The 17,466-nt window shown below is 38.1% G+C and overlaps 1 protein-coding gene across 1 annotated transcript in view; it reads left to right on the forward strand.

The window, feature by feature from the left end:
* Window positions 1-276: 276 nt before the first annotated feature.
* The window catches only part of pstpip2 (proline-serine-threonine phosphatase interacting protein 2), a 151,409-nt gene continuing 134,219 nt past the window's right edge, over window positions 277-17,466 (forward strand). Inside the window, exon 1 of the mRNA XM_028791184.2 lies at window positions 277-488. Coding sequence (XP_028647017.1) covers window positions 456-488 — 33 coding nt within the window. The 5' untranslated portion in view covers window positions 277-455. The remainder of the gene's footprint in view (window positions 489-17,466) is intronic.

The raw sequence follows: 17,466 nt of genomic DNA on the forward strand, positions 1-17,466 counted from the left end.
GCATATTTGTTATTACGTGAGGTGTCAGTGAAATAAATGAAAACATAATTAAATACATAAAGAAGTGAGCAATTTTTTTTATTTCGTGTCACATTTAAGCATTTATACTAACATGTATTGACACATTTTACAGTACTTTTATTTATTTGCGTATGTTTATTTAATTTTGTCCGGAAATATTCCTCCATAGTTCTCGTAATTGTTCAAACGTTCGACTATTCCAAAACATGCGGGGCACACGTATACATGGAAGACTTTAGGACCCAGTAGCGTACGGGATTGAGGAACTAGTATAGAGGAGGTGAGATTATTTCAGTTTTAGGAAAAAAAATATTCACGTCGAGTCAAGCTGTAAGCTGTTAAGTGAACTTGTGGACTGTACTGTAAGCAAATCAAACGCGCAGAGTGACAAGAAAGGAAGCTCTGGTCGTTTCTGTTTAATACCTTTTGTTGCCATGAAAGAGTCCCATTTTAAGGACAACTTTTGGGTAAGTAAATAAATTGTTTTAGAGCGTTTGATAATCGATTATTGGAAGCAAATGTACATAACCGCGGCATTTTAGTTTTTGGCTCGAGTTTTGCTCTGGCTCTTCATTCAGCTCGTGTCCCGACAAGCCTCGGCTGCCGTCTTTTTCTATCTTCGGACCTGTCAAGCTCTCCATTACACTTTTTTTGTTCTCCTTGCTGTTCGTTCCTGTCAGCCTAATTCAATCGGGCAGCTTTCGATGGGCTTCAGGTGAGGTGATAGAGGAGCGAGCTAGCCGGTCTGCGGTACCTGACACACTGGCTGCTTAAAGTTGAGGTCATCAGCAGATGTTCTCGTACTAACAGGTTAGTTGTAGCTTTCAGCATGTCTGTGAAACGCTAGCCAGCAAGGATTTTTTTCATATTGTTCACAGCGTTAACTTACCTTTTCTCACTCATGATTAGAATTTGGCAGACTTCCATTCGATTTACTTATTGAATTACGTGACACGACGAATGTAACAATTATAGGTCCCTAAACTGTTATTTACAACAGTAATAAATATTTTATAAAATGTGTGCATTAGACAAATGCATCGACTTCTTTGATTGTACGATAACATGAATATCGGATCATCGGAGCTTTTGAAGCATTAAGAGCGCGTCCGTCAGTTTTAAAAAATGTGCGAACATAAAATGTTGTATTATGTGTCAAAATTTGTGGTCTTATTATGTTTTTTATTAAGCCATTATAGCAGAAAAGGACCAGACAGAAATGTGATTGTCGTCCCGTCCAAGGATGGGTCTTGTCTCACGGACGGTGCAATTGGGGTGAGCTCCGAAATAACAGCTAACGTGCAGAAGAAACAAATGAAAGCATGCTCGATTATGCAATCCGTGAATCCCACAATGAAATGCGTGCTTCCCCTGATGGTGCAATGTATTCAATTGCTTTATGATAACAATTATTATGAAAGTCCTTCCAGTTATTCATTTCGCTTAATGAAATCGCTTCAGAAGGCTTTGTATAAAATGTACATTGGCCTTTCATTCAGGTCATCTTCAAGTGCGTACTGCTGTCAGCAAGTCTTGGTTGTATCACTGAACTTCCGCTAGTGAATGTATACAGTTCACAAATAACATTTTACAGTTTCATTGTTCTTAAAGTTTAGCCTTGTTCAAAAATGAAAGAATTGCTTTCAACTTTTTGGGAATGTAAATTTTTTTTTAATTTTTTCCTTATCCATCAATCGATTCAGTCACCCCGAACAACATCATCACCGCAAGCGTGGAACTGTACAGTACTTCTATTGCCCAGGATAAGCCATCCACTTTTTGACACTACTTGTTCCAATGCAGGGTTTGTACCTTGTACCTTTCACAAAGTGCAGAATCCATTGTAGTGATCATCATAATGTCAAGACGTGGGCTTAACTTTAGGTAGCTATTTTAGATTTTAACCTCCTCAGGCTCTTCTGAAATGAACTGATCAATATACAGTATATATATATATATATAGAGAGAGAGAGTATATAAACCGACATCAGATATTTGTCTGTAACCTCAGCACCTTGTTGTAAGATGTGGGACAAGCTTTCTAACTGACAATAGCCCTGGGATCCTTGGTTTGAAATACTTAATTAACTAATCAATTGACTTTATTACCCCTCAACAAAAGGGAAAGAATGAACAAAGTTTATTGCTCTGAACAATTAAGATAATTAACTTCATAATAACTTTATTGCTCCTAACAATAATAAATAACAAATGAATTAATCAAATAATAATATTGTTCCAAATTACTATCCATTAATGTATTAACTTTATTGTCCCAAACAATAATAAGTGAATGAATTAATGTATTTATCTTAAAGGTCCCAAACAGTAAAAAATGATGAATTAATGAAAAAGATAAAGAAAAATGAACAAATGAATGAAATTATTGGCCTGAATAATAATTCATTCATTCATTAACCATAGTAAGCTTATATCTTTCCCACTCTTGCCTGTCATTGAATCTCTAATCTAATGTATGTGCTGTATTTACATTTGCTTTTGTTTCAATTGATATGGAAATGTAGCAACAGGCAAGCAAATTTGTGTTTTCTCTTAATTAAGCTGAAGTACTTTAATACGATACAGTTTTGGTTATCATGGTGTCAGAGAGTGGTAACATGTTGCATGTTGGTTGGACACACAAGTAAGAATTTCACTGTACTCTGTATATGTGACAATACTACTGCTACTGCTACTACTACTATATAGCATTGCCCAGACAATAAAGACTATTCAATGAATCCACTTTGTTGTCCTGAACAATAATGAATGAATATTACTGTTCTGAAGAATGAATTAATGAATGGATAAATCACCTTCATTGTTTTTAGATTGAATCAATAAATGAATGAAATAACTTTATTAAAGCATAGTCTATAGTATTTGGTGTTAAAGTTACAGCCTAGAATAACAAAAGTAGTATGACCTTATCTCTATGTCATCATTATGACGCTGTATGTAATTGGGATACTTTTAAAATTTTTGTTATACAGTATTTATAAGTCTTTAAAATGACAGATCCCTCCATTTTCTAAACCTGCTTTATCCTGAGCAGGGCGGTGCAAAAATGATACACAGAATCTTGATTACACTTTGACAGAAGCCTCTTGAATTTATCAATCACAAAATCCCATATGAAAACATTAATACTCAATGCTTTAATATAAAAAACAGGAGCCCCAAGACATTTTGTAGCCATTCTCTCAGACAGAGGCACTGTCAAACCTGTTTATTTAAAGAAGGATAAGCCATATAAGAGCTCCTCACTACCAAGAACTTTGAAGGAAGCCATTTTAATAATGAGTGTTTCCACGTCAGAACGAGCTCAGCAAAGGTTTGAAGTCAAAGTTGGTTTTTGCTCTGACATGTAACATTCTGTATTTGTCATTGTTAATGTGGTGTTTGTTGGTTTGGAACTGGGCATGGTGGCACACTGCTGCAGCACTTTTACAGGAAACTCATTTCAGATACCTGCCTGGTCATTATCTATGTGGACTTGTGTATGTTCTCTTCATGTCTAGGTGGGTGTTTGTCTGGGTGCTCTTTTTTTTCTCCCATATCCTAAAGATATGTGTGTTAGATTAACTGGTGACTCTAAACTGAGTGTATGTGTGTGTGCTTTGTGGTGGTCTGCAACCCATCTTGGGTCGGTTCTCAATTTGAACATCTGTGACTCTAAAGTGGATTGGACAGCTTGGAAAATGTTATTTCATTAAATATGAACTTTTCATTAACACACTATTGTTATAGGTTTGATAAAATGTTAAATGCATACAGTTAAATATGTTTCACTCTAGACAGAGTGCAGAAGGCTAGCATCTAAACAAGGATTTCAAAAACAGTATTCTACAGGACTAGGTTTAGCCATTCTTTGTGTCAGCTATAATTTCATCACCCTGTATCTAGAATATTCTTGCAATTGCTTATTTTTATTTAACACAATTTTTAATCATATTCTTATTTCCACTTTTAACAGTCAGGAAGCTGCATTAGTTGTTTCTGCATTCTGATGAAACCAGAAACAAAGCAAATTTGTGTTTGCATTATGCATGTCACAGTGAGCGCTGTTGCAAGGCACTTTACAGAGCAGTTGACAACGTTTCACATGTGCTCAGTCCTGTGCAGAAGTCAAATAAAAGTCAGGTGACCCAAGATGGGGACACTTCATGGCTCAGCTCTGTTGACTAGCACTTCTTATATAAGAGGATGCATGGCAAAAAGTCATTTGACTCTGACATATACTCAGTGGATGCTTTATTAGGTTCATCCATCCACTACTGGGTATCAGTTCATCAAGGAACAGATTCAACAAGATCCTCACAACATTCCTTACAAATTTTGGTCCATGGTAGTTCCTACAGAAGTTTTGGCCATGTATTTATACTGCAAACGGCACATCCCAAAGGTGACGTAGTAGATTGAGATCTGTGGACTGTTTTGGACAAGTTGAAATCACTGTCATGAACCAGCTTGAGACGATGATTTCTGGGTGGTATGGCATTACCCTGTTTGAAGCATTTATTTGACTGTAGTCTTAAAGGGATGCACATAGTGAGCGACAAAGCTTAGGTATACTGTAATGCTCAATTTATATAAAGAGGCCTAATGTGTACCAAGAAAACATACCACAAGTCTGTACTGCAGACTTAAGTCAGGGTGGATCCCTGGATTCATGCTGTTTACACCAAATCTCTGATTGTCATAGCAGAAAGTGAACTTGATTAGGCTTGGTGACATTTTTCCAAATGTCAGTCAGTAATTATTGGCGGTCCCATGCCCACTGTAGTTTCCCCTTCCTCTTTTTAGCTGACAGGGTGGAAACTGGAATGGTGCTCTGCTTTTATATCCATCAGTTTCATTGTATTGTGCATTCAGAGATGTTCTTCTGCCCATGTCCGTTGTAAAGATCTGTTATTTGAGTATACAGTAGGTGGTCTTTCTGCTGTCTCGATTGTGTCTGGCCTTTATTACTTCTCTCAGTTTGTATAATACTGCCTGACGTTTGTCAGCTTTCTCAGTGCATTGTGGCCCAGTGTAATAACACTGTATTCTTTTGACTTGTATGTGTACTCCAGACAACTGATTGGTTATTAAGATCACAAACTGTCAATGCAAACTGAATTTGGATGGATTTGTACATCTTCATAAACTCAACCCTCAAAATGGAAAGTTTTGAAATAACTATAGGTTTACATTACGGTCAGCATTCCAGCATTACCATTTTATATTGGCAATTGACATACTAAGAAAACACACCAGAATTGAAGAGTTGTTGGGGCTCCTTGTGGCTGATGATTTAGCCATAGTGGCAGATTTAGAAGGTGAAGTACAGAGAAGGGTATGAAATTTGTCAGGAAGTCCTAAAACACAATGGACTGAGAGGAAATGTTTCGAAAGACAGAATATCTGGTGTGCAGTAAAGGATAGATAGATAGATAGATAGATACTTTATTAATCCCAAGGGGACGAAAGAATAAGAGTTCTGGACAGAAGAAATGAAGAACTAACACAAGTAAACCACGTCAATATTAAGGCTCCGTGTACAAAGCAAAAGGTTGTTGTGAAAGAGCAATAAAGGACGGGGATAGAGTACTATAGATAAAATTGGAAGAAATGCAAGAAATGATAACTGAGTGAAAATTATCAAGAAAACTTAAGTGTAAATTGTATAAGACAGTAGTTTGACCAGTGTTGGTCAGACTATGGGTCTGAAACTGTGGCTATCAGAAGGAAGAAGGAGAAGTTCCTCATGACAACAGGAATGCATATGCTGTAGTGGCTGCTGTTCAAGAGAAAGAAAAACACATTAGGAAATCTGCAAAATGGTGGAGGTCCAGGTGTATTTTGAAGGAAATCCTTGGATATAGGATATGATAATTTGGGTACATTGCCTGCAGTATAGAGAACAACGTAAGTAGAAAAGAATGATAGCTGTTTATGGAAGGGAAGAACAGTCTTGGATGGAGAGATTTGGTGGGAGATTTGAAGGTCTGAGTACAGGGGATGCTGCAGACAGGAAAAATGGGCCTAGAGCAGGAATCCCCAACTCCGGTCCTGGAGGGCCCCAGTAGCTGCAGGTTTTCATTCTAACCCTTTTGTTAATTAGTGACCTAGTTTTTTTTCCTGCTAATTAACCTCTTTTGAATTAATTTTAATTGACTTGTTTTTTAAGAGTTGTTCCTCTGAATTGGTTCAATTCTTTCCTTAAATGGCACCCAAACAGAAATGAAATGTGAAGTGAGTGAGCCAACAGAAGACCAACTAAGTCAGTGCCTGAAACTCCAACCAATTTCACTCAAACCAGTTGCTTAATTAGGCACCAATTCTTGTTGTTAATTAAACATGTCCTTTAATTCCATGGCTTGTTGCTGCTCTCATTGTGCAATAGCATACATTTCTGAAATTGTTGATTCTCTCATTTCTAAGAGCACCATTAAAATGTTTTGAGGACCTGAGAAGATCAACATTCCTGAGACCATTCATTTTTCTTTATTTTCAAATATTGTATGATCGACACAGTTTGCTGGTCATGTCTTTGGCTCATTTTGTATCTCATTATTGTTTGGCTGCTAATTAAGGAAAAAGAAACAATTAAGGGCCTTGAGTCTTCAAGAGAAAATCAAATAAAAATAATTCAAAAGAAGTTATTTAGCAGCAAAAACAGTTCACTAATTAAGAAAAGGGTTAGAATGAAAACCGGCAGTCACTGGGGCCATCCAGGTCTGGATTTGGGGACCCCTGGGTTAGAGGATCCTGATGGCCAACCCCTAACAGTTTTAAGTTAAAGAAAAAGATTAATTGCTCTGCATGTTGGCTTTAGGGTGAGAAGTTGTGCCAGTCTACAGTAAGCAATAGACAGATTTACCAATCTGCATAATTAAAAACATTAAAACAATTTTGACGAGAAATCGCCATTCAGTCCAATAAAGCTCATTAGTCCTGTTCACCTAATTCTTTTCAGAATAACATCAAGTCTAGTCTTGAAGATCCCTAATGTCCTATTCTCCACTGCACTGCATGGTAAATTTTTCCATGTGTCCATGGTTCTTTTTGTGAAGAATATTGTTTGTGTGAGATCATCCCTGAACAAGTTTTCATCTGTTTTGCTGTGCTCTTGTTGAATAACTCAATTTAAAGCAACAGGTGGGATCTACTATACTCACTTCCTTTATCATTTTGAAGACTTCTGTCACGTCGTCCCTTAAACTCTGTTTGCTTAAACCAAAGAAGGTTCAACTCCATCAATCTTCCTCATACTTATTACTTCAGAGTCCATATTTAGCATACTCATTTTCTTCTGGGCTCTTTCACAGTACTTCAAATGACTTTTGACTACTGTATTATATAATTTAAGGGTATCCTCCATTGACTTGTACAACACACATTGGGCTATACAGTTTAGCATCCCATTAGCTTTCCTAGTTGCTTTGGTACACTTTTTTGATGTAGATAGTGGTAAGTCCACTAAGACTGCTAAATCAGCCTCATAAGGTAATTTCACACCACATATTGTGTGTTCAATTCTGGTATTTTTACTTCCTATGTATAATAATTTACAATTACAGTACTTATAGTAATGGGCTGATTCTGGATTATCTCATATTCTATTTTTTCTGATATAATCTCCAGACCTAACCATCTTCTCACATGTATTTATGTATACTTAAAAGAACAGTGTACTTCAGCATCGCCTTACTTAGAACATGTTTTACATCATAACTCATTGCTTCCTGCCTTTAAGCTAATTTCACACCTCTCTACATACTGCACCTTCAACTCCCACGTCTTTTAGTTTGATCACAAGTCACTCATTTAGGATCATATTAGAAATTTTTGTAAGTGCCCAGGAACACGTATAGGCATCCCACCCAGGATCGAGGAGTATTTCTTGCCCAGCCAGGAAGCCATAATGGAAGGATGGCCAGCATGCAGTCACTACCTGGCTGGGATGCCTTATAACTCCCATCCTGGCTAGGATGCTGGAAGAAAAGATGGACTTATGAGAGCTGGAAGCCGGGAGCACTTCATCCCCCAAATTAATAGGTTGCAAGTAGTCCCAGTTTGGACATCTGCTGGGCTGCTTGGGAATTGGAGTCCAGAAGCGCAGCCCTGTAGGGGTTCTTGGATGACGACAGAGTGAGCTGCTGGGGGAGGACCCCTCTGGTTTCTCTATGACCTGGAAGTACTGTCCAGCAAGGCATGATATGCCCCCAGGATACTCCCAGGTCCAGCTTAAAAGGAGCCTGCTACCATTCCTCAGGGAATCAGAACCGGGAGGCAGCAGGTGAAACTCATTGGACGAGAGAAGGTGAGAGAAAATGGAGAAAGAGAGCACATTCAAGTCTGTCTATTGGCTCTATTAATTGTATTATTTGAGCTGTGTGGATTAAAAATCGTTTATTTGTACCCAGAGTGGTGTTGGGTCTTGTGTGTATGGGGTTTGGGGGCTCGGTGGCACCCCTTACTGCTTACAATTTCTAAAAATCAATATAAATAATATCATATCTGATCATATGCTTTGGTTCTAGCATGTAAGAAATACCTGATCTCATCCATCTAAATCCATATTGGATATTTACTAATACACCTGTCCTTTTATTCTTTTATGTTATAATTGCTTCCAATAATTTACACAAAATGCATGTCATGCTTACTAGCCTATAGTTACTTGGATCAGCTCAATCAACATTTTTATATAATGGGACATTTGTTAGCTTCTAATCTGAAAAATATCCATCAACGGTTTATAAATATACTTACTAACCTCCTTAAGCACTCCATTAAAAATGTTATCTAGTCATAGTTAGTTGATCTTTGCCTTTTTGATCTTAGTAACACTTCTCACTCTTAGTACCTTGCTAGTTTTCCATGTCTTATAATCTCCGTTCTCTCTCCTCTCTTTTCTTTTACTTCTTCTCCCCCTTAACCAGCTCGCGCTTCTCTATATATGCGGGGAGGACATGGCAGCTGCAGCCCATCAGCCACAGGAACAATCATGGATGTGGGCAGTTTCCCACCTGTGCACTTAGGTGAGAAACGCCCACACTGCAGATTGCCCTGCGGCTCGCTACAGCTACCACGCCCCCTCGCTAAGCTGCGAGCTATACCCACAGCCTGGCTCGTGGCTCGTTACGCGAGCCAATGCTCGTATTTAGATCTGAATTTTTTGCTCATACTTTCCTCTTATCTTGAATTTCTCGTATACAGAGCTGTTCGTATCTCGAGGTTCCACTGTATTTATAATGAAGATTAATTCAATGCAGAATTTTAAATATGTCTGTGTTTTATGAAGATTTTAGGTGTATCTTAGTTCTTTATAGTAGTTTGTTTAATTAGCTTCAAAACATTTGAATGTGAAACTTGAAGTTGGGCCTACTAAAACATGAGCTGAGGACTAAGACAGAGTGAGAGATGGAGAGTCATTTTTATGGCTTTAAAATTCTCTAAGCTTTCATTCTAAGTTTCACTACAAATTTCAGTTTCAGTAGTTACTAATTATTGGCTAACTAAAAAGATTACAATATGCAAGCTTTTGAGGAAACTCAGGCCCCTTCTTAAGGCAAAATGTAATCTGATGAAGGGGCCTGGGTTGCCTCGAAAGCTTGCATATTGTAATTTTTTTAGTTAGCCAATAAAAGGTGTCATTTTGCTTGACTTCTCATTTCATTCATTCATAATGGCTAACACAGTACAACACCCTAGTAATACAAATTAAGGTTATAGAACTCATGAATGACTACATCCTAGCAAACGAGAGGTTGTCCCAGACATCCACCCTGAATGCTGAGACAATGATAACTACTGTACAAATTGTTTAATTTAACCAGGATTTTTGCATTTGGCTTTGTTTAGTCATGGACCTTGACCTACTGAGTTGCAAAAAATTGCGTGAGTAGGTTTTGAGATACATAATTTATTGAAATATACATGTACACCCACATGAGGGCACATGCACACATAAACACATTTGCAAACTCAAAGAAATGTACTAAGTAATGATAGCTGACAAGGATGTCTGCCTTACCGGAGCTGAAGCTGAGTGATAAAGAGAAAGAAAGGAACACGCAAACACACCCATACCACAATAGGTCTGTAAAGGTCGACATGCACAGAGGTGTTAGGCCTGTAGTCTAAGTCAAAAACTATATTTGTATTGTAAAGTTTAAGCTTAGTTTTAGGCATATTTCATGCGTATTTAGTTGAATAACTCCATTCTTTATCCAGAAATCTAATCGAATGATTTCATTCCCAGTTCTAACTCTGATTATCCAAAAGAGAGCACTTTTGAAAACACTACTAAATACTACTCATGTCTTTATCACAGTTGGAAACTACAACTTATAGTAGATAGTGAGAGAAGATTCATAAAGTTAGCCACCTTTCTATTAGCTAAAGTTCAACCTACCGTATATGCTCGAATATAAGCCGAGTTTTTCAGCATCCAAAATGTGCTGAAAAATGTCACCCTCGGCTTAATTCGAGTCAGGTCCCGCTGCCCCCACCAACCCGCACGTGTTCAGTCTCTCCCTGTGCAGCGAGATAGACACACACATGTGCGCGAGAGAGAGAGAGAGAGAGACACACGCAAGCGCATGCGCGGGAGAGAGACACGCACGCGCGACAGAGACACACACACAAGAGAGAGAGCGAGCGAGAGAGATGCCATATTGTTTTTGTTGACCCTCTTCTCCACTTACAGAGCTAGTTTACTGTTTTTCTTTGAAATAAATACTCAAAAACATTTAACCTACTGATGCCTCAATTAATGTACGGTAATTTTATTGGTATTTATTTTGATTATTGAAACTTACCAGTAGCTGCTGCATTTCCCACCCTAGGCTTATACTCTACTCAATAAGTTTTTCCAGTTTTTGTAGGTAAAATTAGGTACCTCGGCTTATATTCGGGTCGGCTTATACTCGAGTATATACGGTATGTTATTTTTCAGTGTTGATCTCCACCAAAGGTTGCCTCCTGGCAGGTACCTACCACCTTATGGCTACACCTTCTGGAACCTATTTGGTCTGCTGAGTTCTTAAACAGCATTTTCTCAGATTTCATATGCCCAACTTCCCTGTCTATAACACACTCTTGTACAACAGATGATAAAACAGATGATTTTAAGCTTTGCTCCAAGCTATTGCAGTAGCCAGTACACTTAAAAGAAAATGTGTTCAAAATGTTTTAAAATCCATGACAAACTCAGAAATTCACTAGCGGGCCACCATCTTATAGCTCAGGTAGCCATTTTTTGATCTGCCCACATATTTTTGTCTTTACCTGCATTGGTGTTTGAAGTCTCCCAATAGGATCTCAGATCACAGAGTAGTAACCATCATCTTTAAAAAGACCCATTTCCCTTAATAGATACCCGACATATTCTGTCCTCTGTGCAACTGACGTCATATTGAGGTAGCCTTTTCAGCCTCCAGTGCAAACCTAAATTGAATGTCACTTACTTAGGGTTAATGGGTGTACCCCTAGCCTTGTGTGACAACTGATAGTAGGGATGAGACTACCCCATTTTAGTTAACTTGTTCCAGAGTCAGAGGCGAGGCCACTTCTGTCTAACAAGTATGTTTCAATCTTCTGCTGTAGAGGATTGTTTTTTGGGTGGTACTGGTTGCTGACATCTTGGAGAAGTGGCACCAGTGAATAACTAAGTAATTGTAAGAATAAATAATTAAAATCATAGAAGCAATATCTTTTCACAACAAAAATGGAATATATTCAAATTTAAAATTGAAGTTCAATGAAAGCATAACCACAATAATGCAGTAATAAAATAGAAGGCACAAAGATAAAGAGTCGGGGCTCCAAGGGAAACCCCATTTAATGTCCATAAGAAAAGTAAAGAAAATCATCCTCAATCATCTTTAAGTTAAATATGTTCTTTCAGACGGGGAGCTCCATCTGCTTCCAGAGCAGGTCCAGGAATGAACAAAGACTTCTGGCTGGGTGGCAGTTTAGGTACTGTAGTGGGCAGAAGAGGCGGGGCCAGCAGTGGTGGTTCCAGAAGCAATGTTATTTGTCTGTCCTCCACTTTAGGGGAAATAGAAACCATGTTATGTCAGATTTACATCTCAAAATAACGTGCAGCGATGACATGTCACATTTAAGGACTACAGTTGCTGAAATCTTCCTACTCATCAGTTTTTAGAGTTGTCACAGCAAGCAAATGCATCACAAGATCTCTCCTGGTTTTTCACATGGGTTCCAGGATGTGCATTGCATCGTGTGGGCAGTTCAAGGTGAAGGTGATTTTGGCAGCTAAAGAATGGTAGAATTTGAACAGAAACACTGTAAACAAACACCAAAGGTAACTTGGTCACAGCAACTTGACAAGTGAATTCAGTTCACTTCAATGTTCGATGCCTTAAAGCCTTTACCCAACTCTGAGGGAGGCTATGGATTTCTGGGTGGCCCACTAATGTCAAGGGTAGAATGAACACGGCATTAGCTGTCCATTAAACTCAGTCTCCACTCTTCACCAGCTCTATATGGATTCTCCAGGATGAGTCTTAAAAAACTGTATGGGTTTCCCTAACTACCACAGTATCACTATACCAATCCAAGAGTAGATTTTGTTTTCATTTGAGTTTCAGAGAAATTGTCAGGAAGAAACGACAGATTACTCTTACAGTTTGATCAAAATTGTAAAAATGACTCAATTACCTTCCTGCCACACACTCACTCATCCTTCAATACTGATGTCGCACAACACACCAAAAACGTACCACTATGTGATGGTGGGATACTTTGAGTCTCTTAAAGTCTCATAACAACATTTATTTGTAATATCATGTCTTCATACAAAGAATGTAGATCATAGCACTTTACAAATGTCAAAGGAAAAGTTTCAAGAAAAGAAGTGTAATAAGAATGGGAATGAATAATGGCATGCTAAAATTAGTAAATAAGAATGAATCAATACGCACTTACATAAAACAGATATACAAGGCATAGATAAAGTAGAGTCCTTGTTTATAGATTCATTTTCAAGTCTTAAAACTGTGGTCAGATGACTGGGGGAAAACAGAATACGTTTTTAAAAACTCTGTGGGAGATATAATATAATTTATACAGTAAATTAATTGTGCAGCACACGGTAGAGCAGTTGGTAGCTTTTCTGTGTCACATTCCCTGGGCGTAATTCCCATAATAGTCACTGTCTGAGTAGACTTTTATCCTCTCTCCATGTAGTATGTGGGGGTTTTTCTCTCATTTTTCCTTTGTATCCCATCCAGAGCTTACACCATGGAATTGCAGAACCACAAATAGATGGATACACACTTTTCTTTTATGCTTCCTGTTCAGAAATTGTAAATCTCGCTCTGTTAATGCCATAAATCAGTTGCTGATCAAAGTCATGGCATTATACTTTACTTTTTTTCTTTTTTTTTTCTCCCTCTCTGGTGCTGCCAGTTTGATATTGCCAAGCTCTGGAATGCATGTTTGTTTTTCTTCACCTCCATGTTTGGCAAAGCTAATGGTGATGAAGTATAGTGCTCCACAGATAGGTTTTAACATGCTGTTGTGTCTTTGTTGTTTTCTTTATCCAGGTAACAATACATCCTGCAAGCTTGACTTTTTATCATCTGCTGCTGGTGCCATAATTAATTTAATCATTTTATAATGTTACATATTTCAACTTTTCACATAGAAGAATTTCTGTCACAAACACAATGTACTGCTAAATTTAAAAGTGGAATGTAAAAAGGGGAAAAGACATGAAGCAATTGAACTCATCTCTGATCTTTTAATTTGCATTTCCTGGTGAGGGTCGTGGTGGCAGGAGGCCAAGCAGGTCAACCCCGACTTCCCTGTCCCTAGCTACAGGTTCCACTTCTTCTTGGGCAATTTCTAGGCATTCTCAAGCCTGCCGAGAGATATTATCTCTCCAGTGTGTCCTGAGTCTGACACAGAGTCTCTGCTAAGTGGGACATGCCCAGAGCAGCTCTAGGGGGAGAAACCACCTCAGCTGGCTCCTCTCGATCTGGAAGAGCAGCGACTCTACTCAGTGGTTCGTCCGGATTGTTGAGCTTCTCACCCTGTCACAGAGTATTAGCCCAGCCTCCCTGTGAAGAGACCTCATTTCTGCCAGTTGTATTTGGCGTCTCATTCTTTCAGTCATTCCCCACAACTCATGACCATAGGTGAGGACAGCCATGTAAATGGCTGGTACACCAAGAACTTTTCTTTAGATTCGGCTCCCACTTCACCACCACGGACTGGTACAATGCATACAGCTGCTGCCACTCCAGTCTGCTTGTCAATCTTATGTTCCCCTTTTCTGTCACTTGTGAACAAGATCTCGAGATAGTTGAACTCCTACAGTAAGGGCAGTTGTTCCTCTTGTCACCTGGAGAGAGTAATTCACTTTTTTCCGAGAAAAAACCATGAATTCAGACTTGGGGTGGTCACAGCTGTTTCACGCTCAGCAGGAAATCGCTTGAGTGAGTGCCGAAGATTACGTTCAGATGAGGCAGAAAAGGGCAACATCAACTGCACAATGCAATTAAACTGATGTTTATATTTCATGCTAATTTTAACTAATGTTCTTCATTCTGCTTTTTTAACAGCTGTTTACTTTTCACCAGTTCTCAACTACAGATTTTGACATTAATGAGTTATGGAGCAAAAATCTTTTGAGTTGCTTAGCAAATGCGCTTCTTGACGTCACACTTCTCTACTTTTTCCTTTTTTGTCCTGTCATGTGATTTATTTAACTGAAACATAAGTTACTTCCTTTCTCTTTCTGTTCTTTGTGTTGGCATGTCTCGGGTTTCTCTCTTGACTCTTGTGTTTTTCCTGTTTCAGATACTTCTGCATTACTGGCTTTATTTTAAATGTGCAGATCAAAGTAGAATCTGTTGTGTTAATCTAGTTGTTAATTAGGTGTTGAGATAAGAAAATAAAGAAGCACTACAGTTCAGCAGAAACATTTTCTATTTTGCTTCAGAATAAGTCTCATAATTAGCTAAATGTACAGTAAAAAGTTAAATATAGTATTACACTTTCTTTAAAAACATCTTTAAAAGCACATGTTTTTTGAATTATATACCTTAAAGATTGCAACAACCTTAATGTAAGCACAGCTTAAATGTAGTGTTTTTTATATTTAATGTTTATGATATTAGTAAATTATTGAGCTGCAGTTATTTTCTGGCAATTACTGATGAAAAATTATTACAAGAACCTTCTGTAACACTTTAGTTTGGGTACTGCAGAAATGCATCTATTACTCCATCCATCCATCCATTATCCAACCCGCTATATCCTAACACAGGGTCACGGTGGTCTGCTGGAGCCAATCCCAGCCAACACAGGGTGCAAGGCAGGAAAGAAACCTCGGGCAGGGTGCCAGCCAACCACAGGGCACACACACACACCCACACTCCAAGCACACACTAGGGACAGTTTAGAATCGTCAATGCACCTAAGCTGCATTTCTTTGGACTTTGGGAGTAAACCCATGCAGACACAGGGAGAACATGCAAACCCGGGTCTCCTAACTGTGAGGCAGAAGTGCTACTACTGCGCCACCGTACCGCCCCATCTATTACTCACTAACTGGAATATAATAAAACCTTAACAAACACTTCTTTGGGTCATCATAATATGTACAAATCATCAGTAAATTGCTTATTCATTTCTGCAATGTGACCTACTAACAAAACTTGACTTTGGAGTGGTCTGAGGTGGCTTAACTGAGACACACTTCTCTTGATGTTGCATACCTTTGTATAAGACCTGTGAATCCTTCATATTAGCAAGTAATTTTACCATCATGCCAATATGCCATACTGCACACAGATGAATAGCCTATCTTCTATTTTATAAATGTTATGAAGACTAAAAAAATCCTTTGTTAAGCTCTTATTACATAAGAGTAAGTGAGTAATAGGTGCATTTTTACAGTACCTAAAGTGTTACTGAACCTTCACAGCCAGGGTACTTGTAGTCACGTTCACACACAGGAGCAGGTTAGCTAATCTAGCAGCATTGAGGTGAGCATAACATGAAGAAGCAGACCCCATGTTGATGAACCAGATACTTAGACAGTTCTGATTTACCACCTCTGACAAACAATACAATCCATTTCAAAGTTAAATACCATCTGTTATGCAGAACACAACTTAAAAAATCACAGAAAGATGCAGTAGTCAGTGCGGCGTAAGATTTCAGCTTGGTTGCATTCTGCTACATGTCTGTGAGGATTTTCTCTTGGTTCATCAATTTTCTTCCCACATCCTACAAATATGCATGATAGGTATATCACCAACTGTAAAGCAAAACTGTATGAGTGCCCGTATGTAAATTTTGATAGACAGGAGTTGTCTAGGGTTGTTCTTGGCTTTGTGTCCAGGGCTCCTGAGGAGGTTTCAAGCCTCCTTCCACCCTAAAATTGAATTAAGTTGGCTTCAAAAATGTGAATGTAGTGAATGCAATGTGTGCCTTACTTACTGTATGGTTTGGTAGCTTTTAACTTTTGCTGCAGAAGTCCAATCTTGCAATAAGAAGTAACAAGTTTTGTAAGCTTTCTACAGCCAAATGATAAAGCAGATTATAATAATCTTGAGTTTACTGTGAAGTGTGATAGCTCACAAAATGCTTGTTATGTACATAGTGTCAGGGAGAGAAGAAGCCTGCATCCACCCATCCGTCCATTCTCAACCACATTTAATCCAGTTTTGGGGTTCAGGGGGCAGATTCTATCCTAGCAACTCTGGCTAGAAGCAAGGAACCCACCTTGGATAGAGCTGCAGTCCATAAAATTACAACAAACCGGGTCATGAACATTTATTTGACTGTACCAAAATAGCAATACAACTGAATACAATACAAACTGAATTCTCCTTTATGACTGTAGCATAGATCAAAATTTCATTTTTTCTTCTGCTTGTTAAAACTGTTGTGAGCTTTTGTATAATGAAAGCTGTTGACATGATTTAATTTATGGCGAATGGAAAATTACACGTCTAGTTTAAAGTGAGTCATAATTATAACTCAGAGAAAAAAATGCTAGAAACATTACTGAACTGTTGACACAGCAGCATTAAAATGTATGTACTGTATGTATTGTACTTTTTTGTTAAATTTTATTAGCTTAGTTTATATTGAGAGTGTTGTTTGTCTTATGTGTATTGATGTCTGTATATTTCCCTCTGTTTGAGGCCATCCTTTCTCTTCATTATAATGCCCAGTAATCCATTAATCTGTTTAATGCAATGACAGTGCATTCATTTAATCATTCGACACTGGAAAAATTATATGGAAAACAAACTTTAAAGCAGTTAAATAGAAAAGCCATAACTGATAATACAAGAAGTATACAAACAATATGGTATGACAACACAGTAAAAAAAAAGGCGGTGCAAATGACAGAGTATAGTTACAGGCAGAGCTAATAGAAAGCCAAGAAAGTAGTAGTGGGTTTTTAAT

This window comes from Erpetoichthys calabaricus, chromosome 5 (assembly GCF_900747795.2).
Source record: "Erpetoichthys calabaricus chromosome 5, fErpCal1.3, whole genome shotgun sequence".
NCBI lineage: Eukaryota > Metazoa > Chordata > Cladistia > Polypteriformes > Polypteridae > Erpetoichthys > Erpetoichthys calabaricus.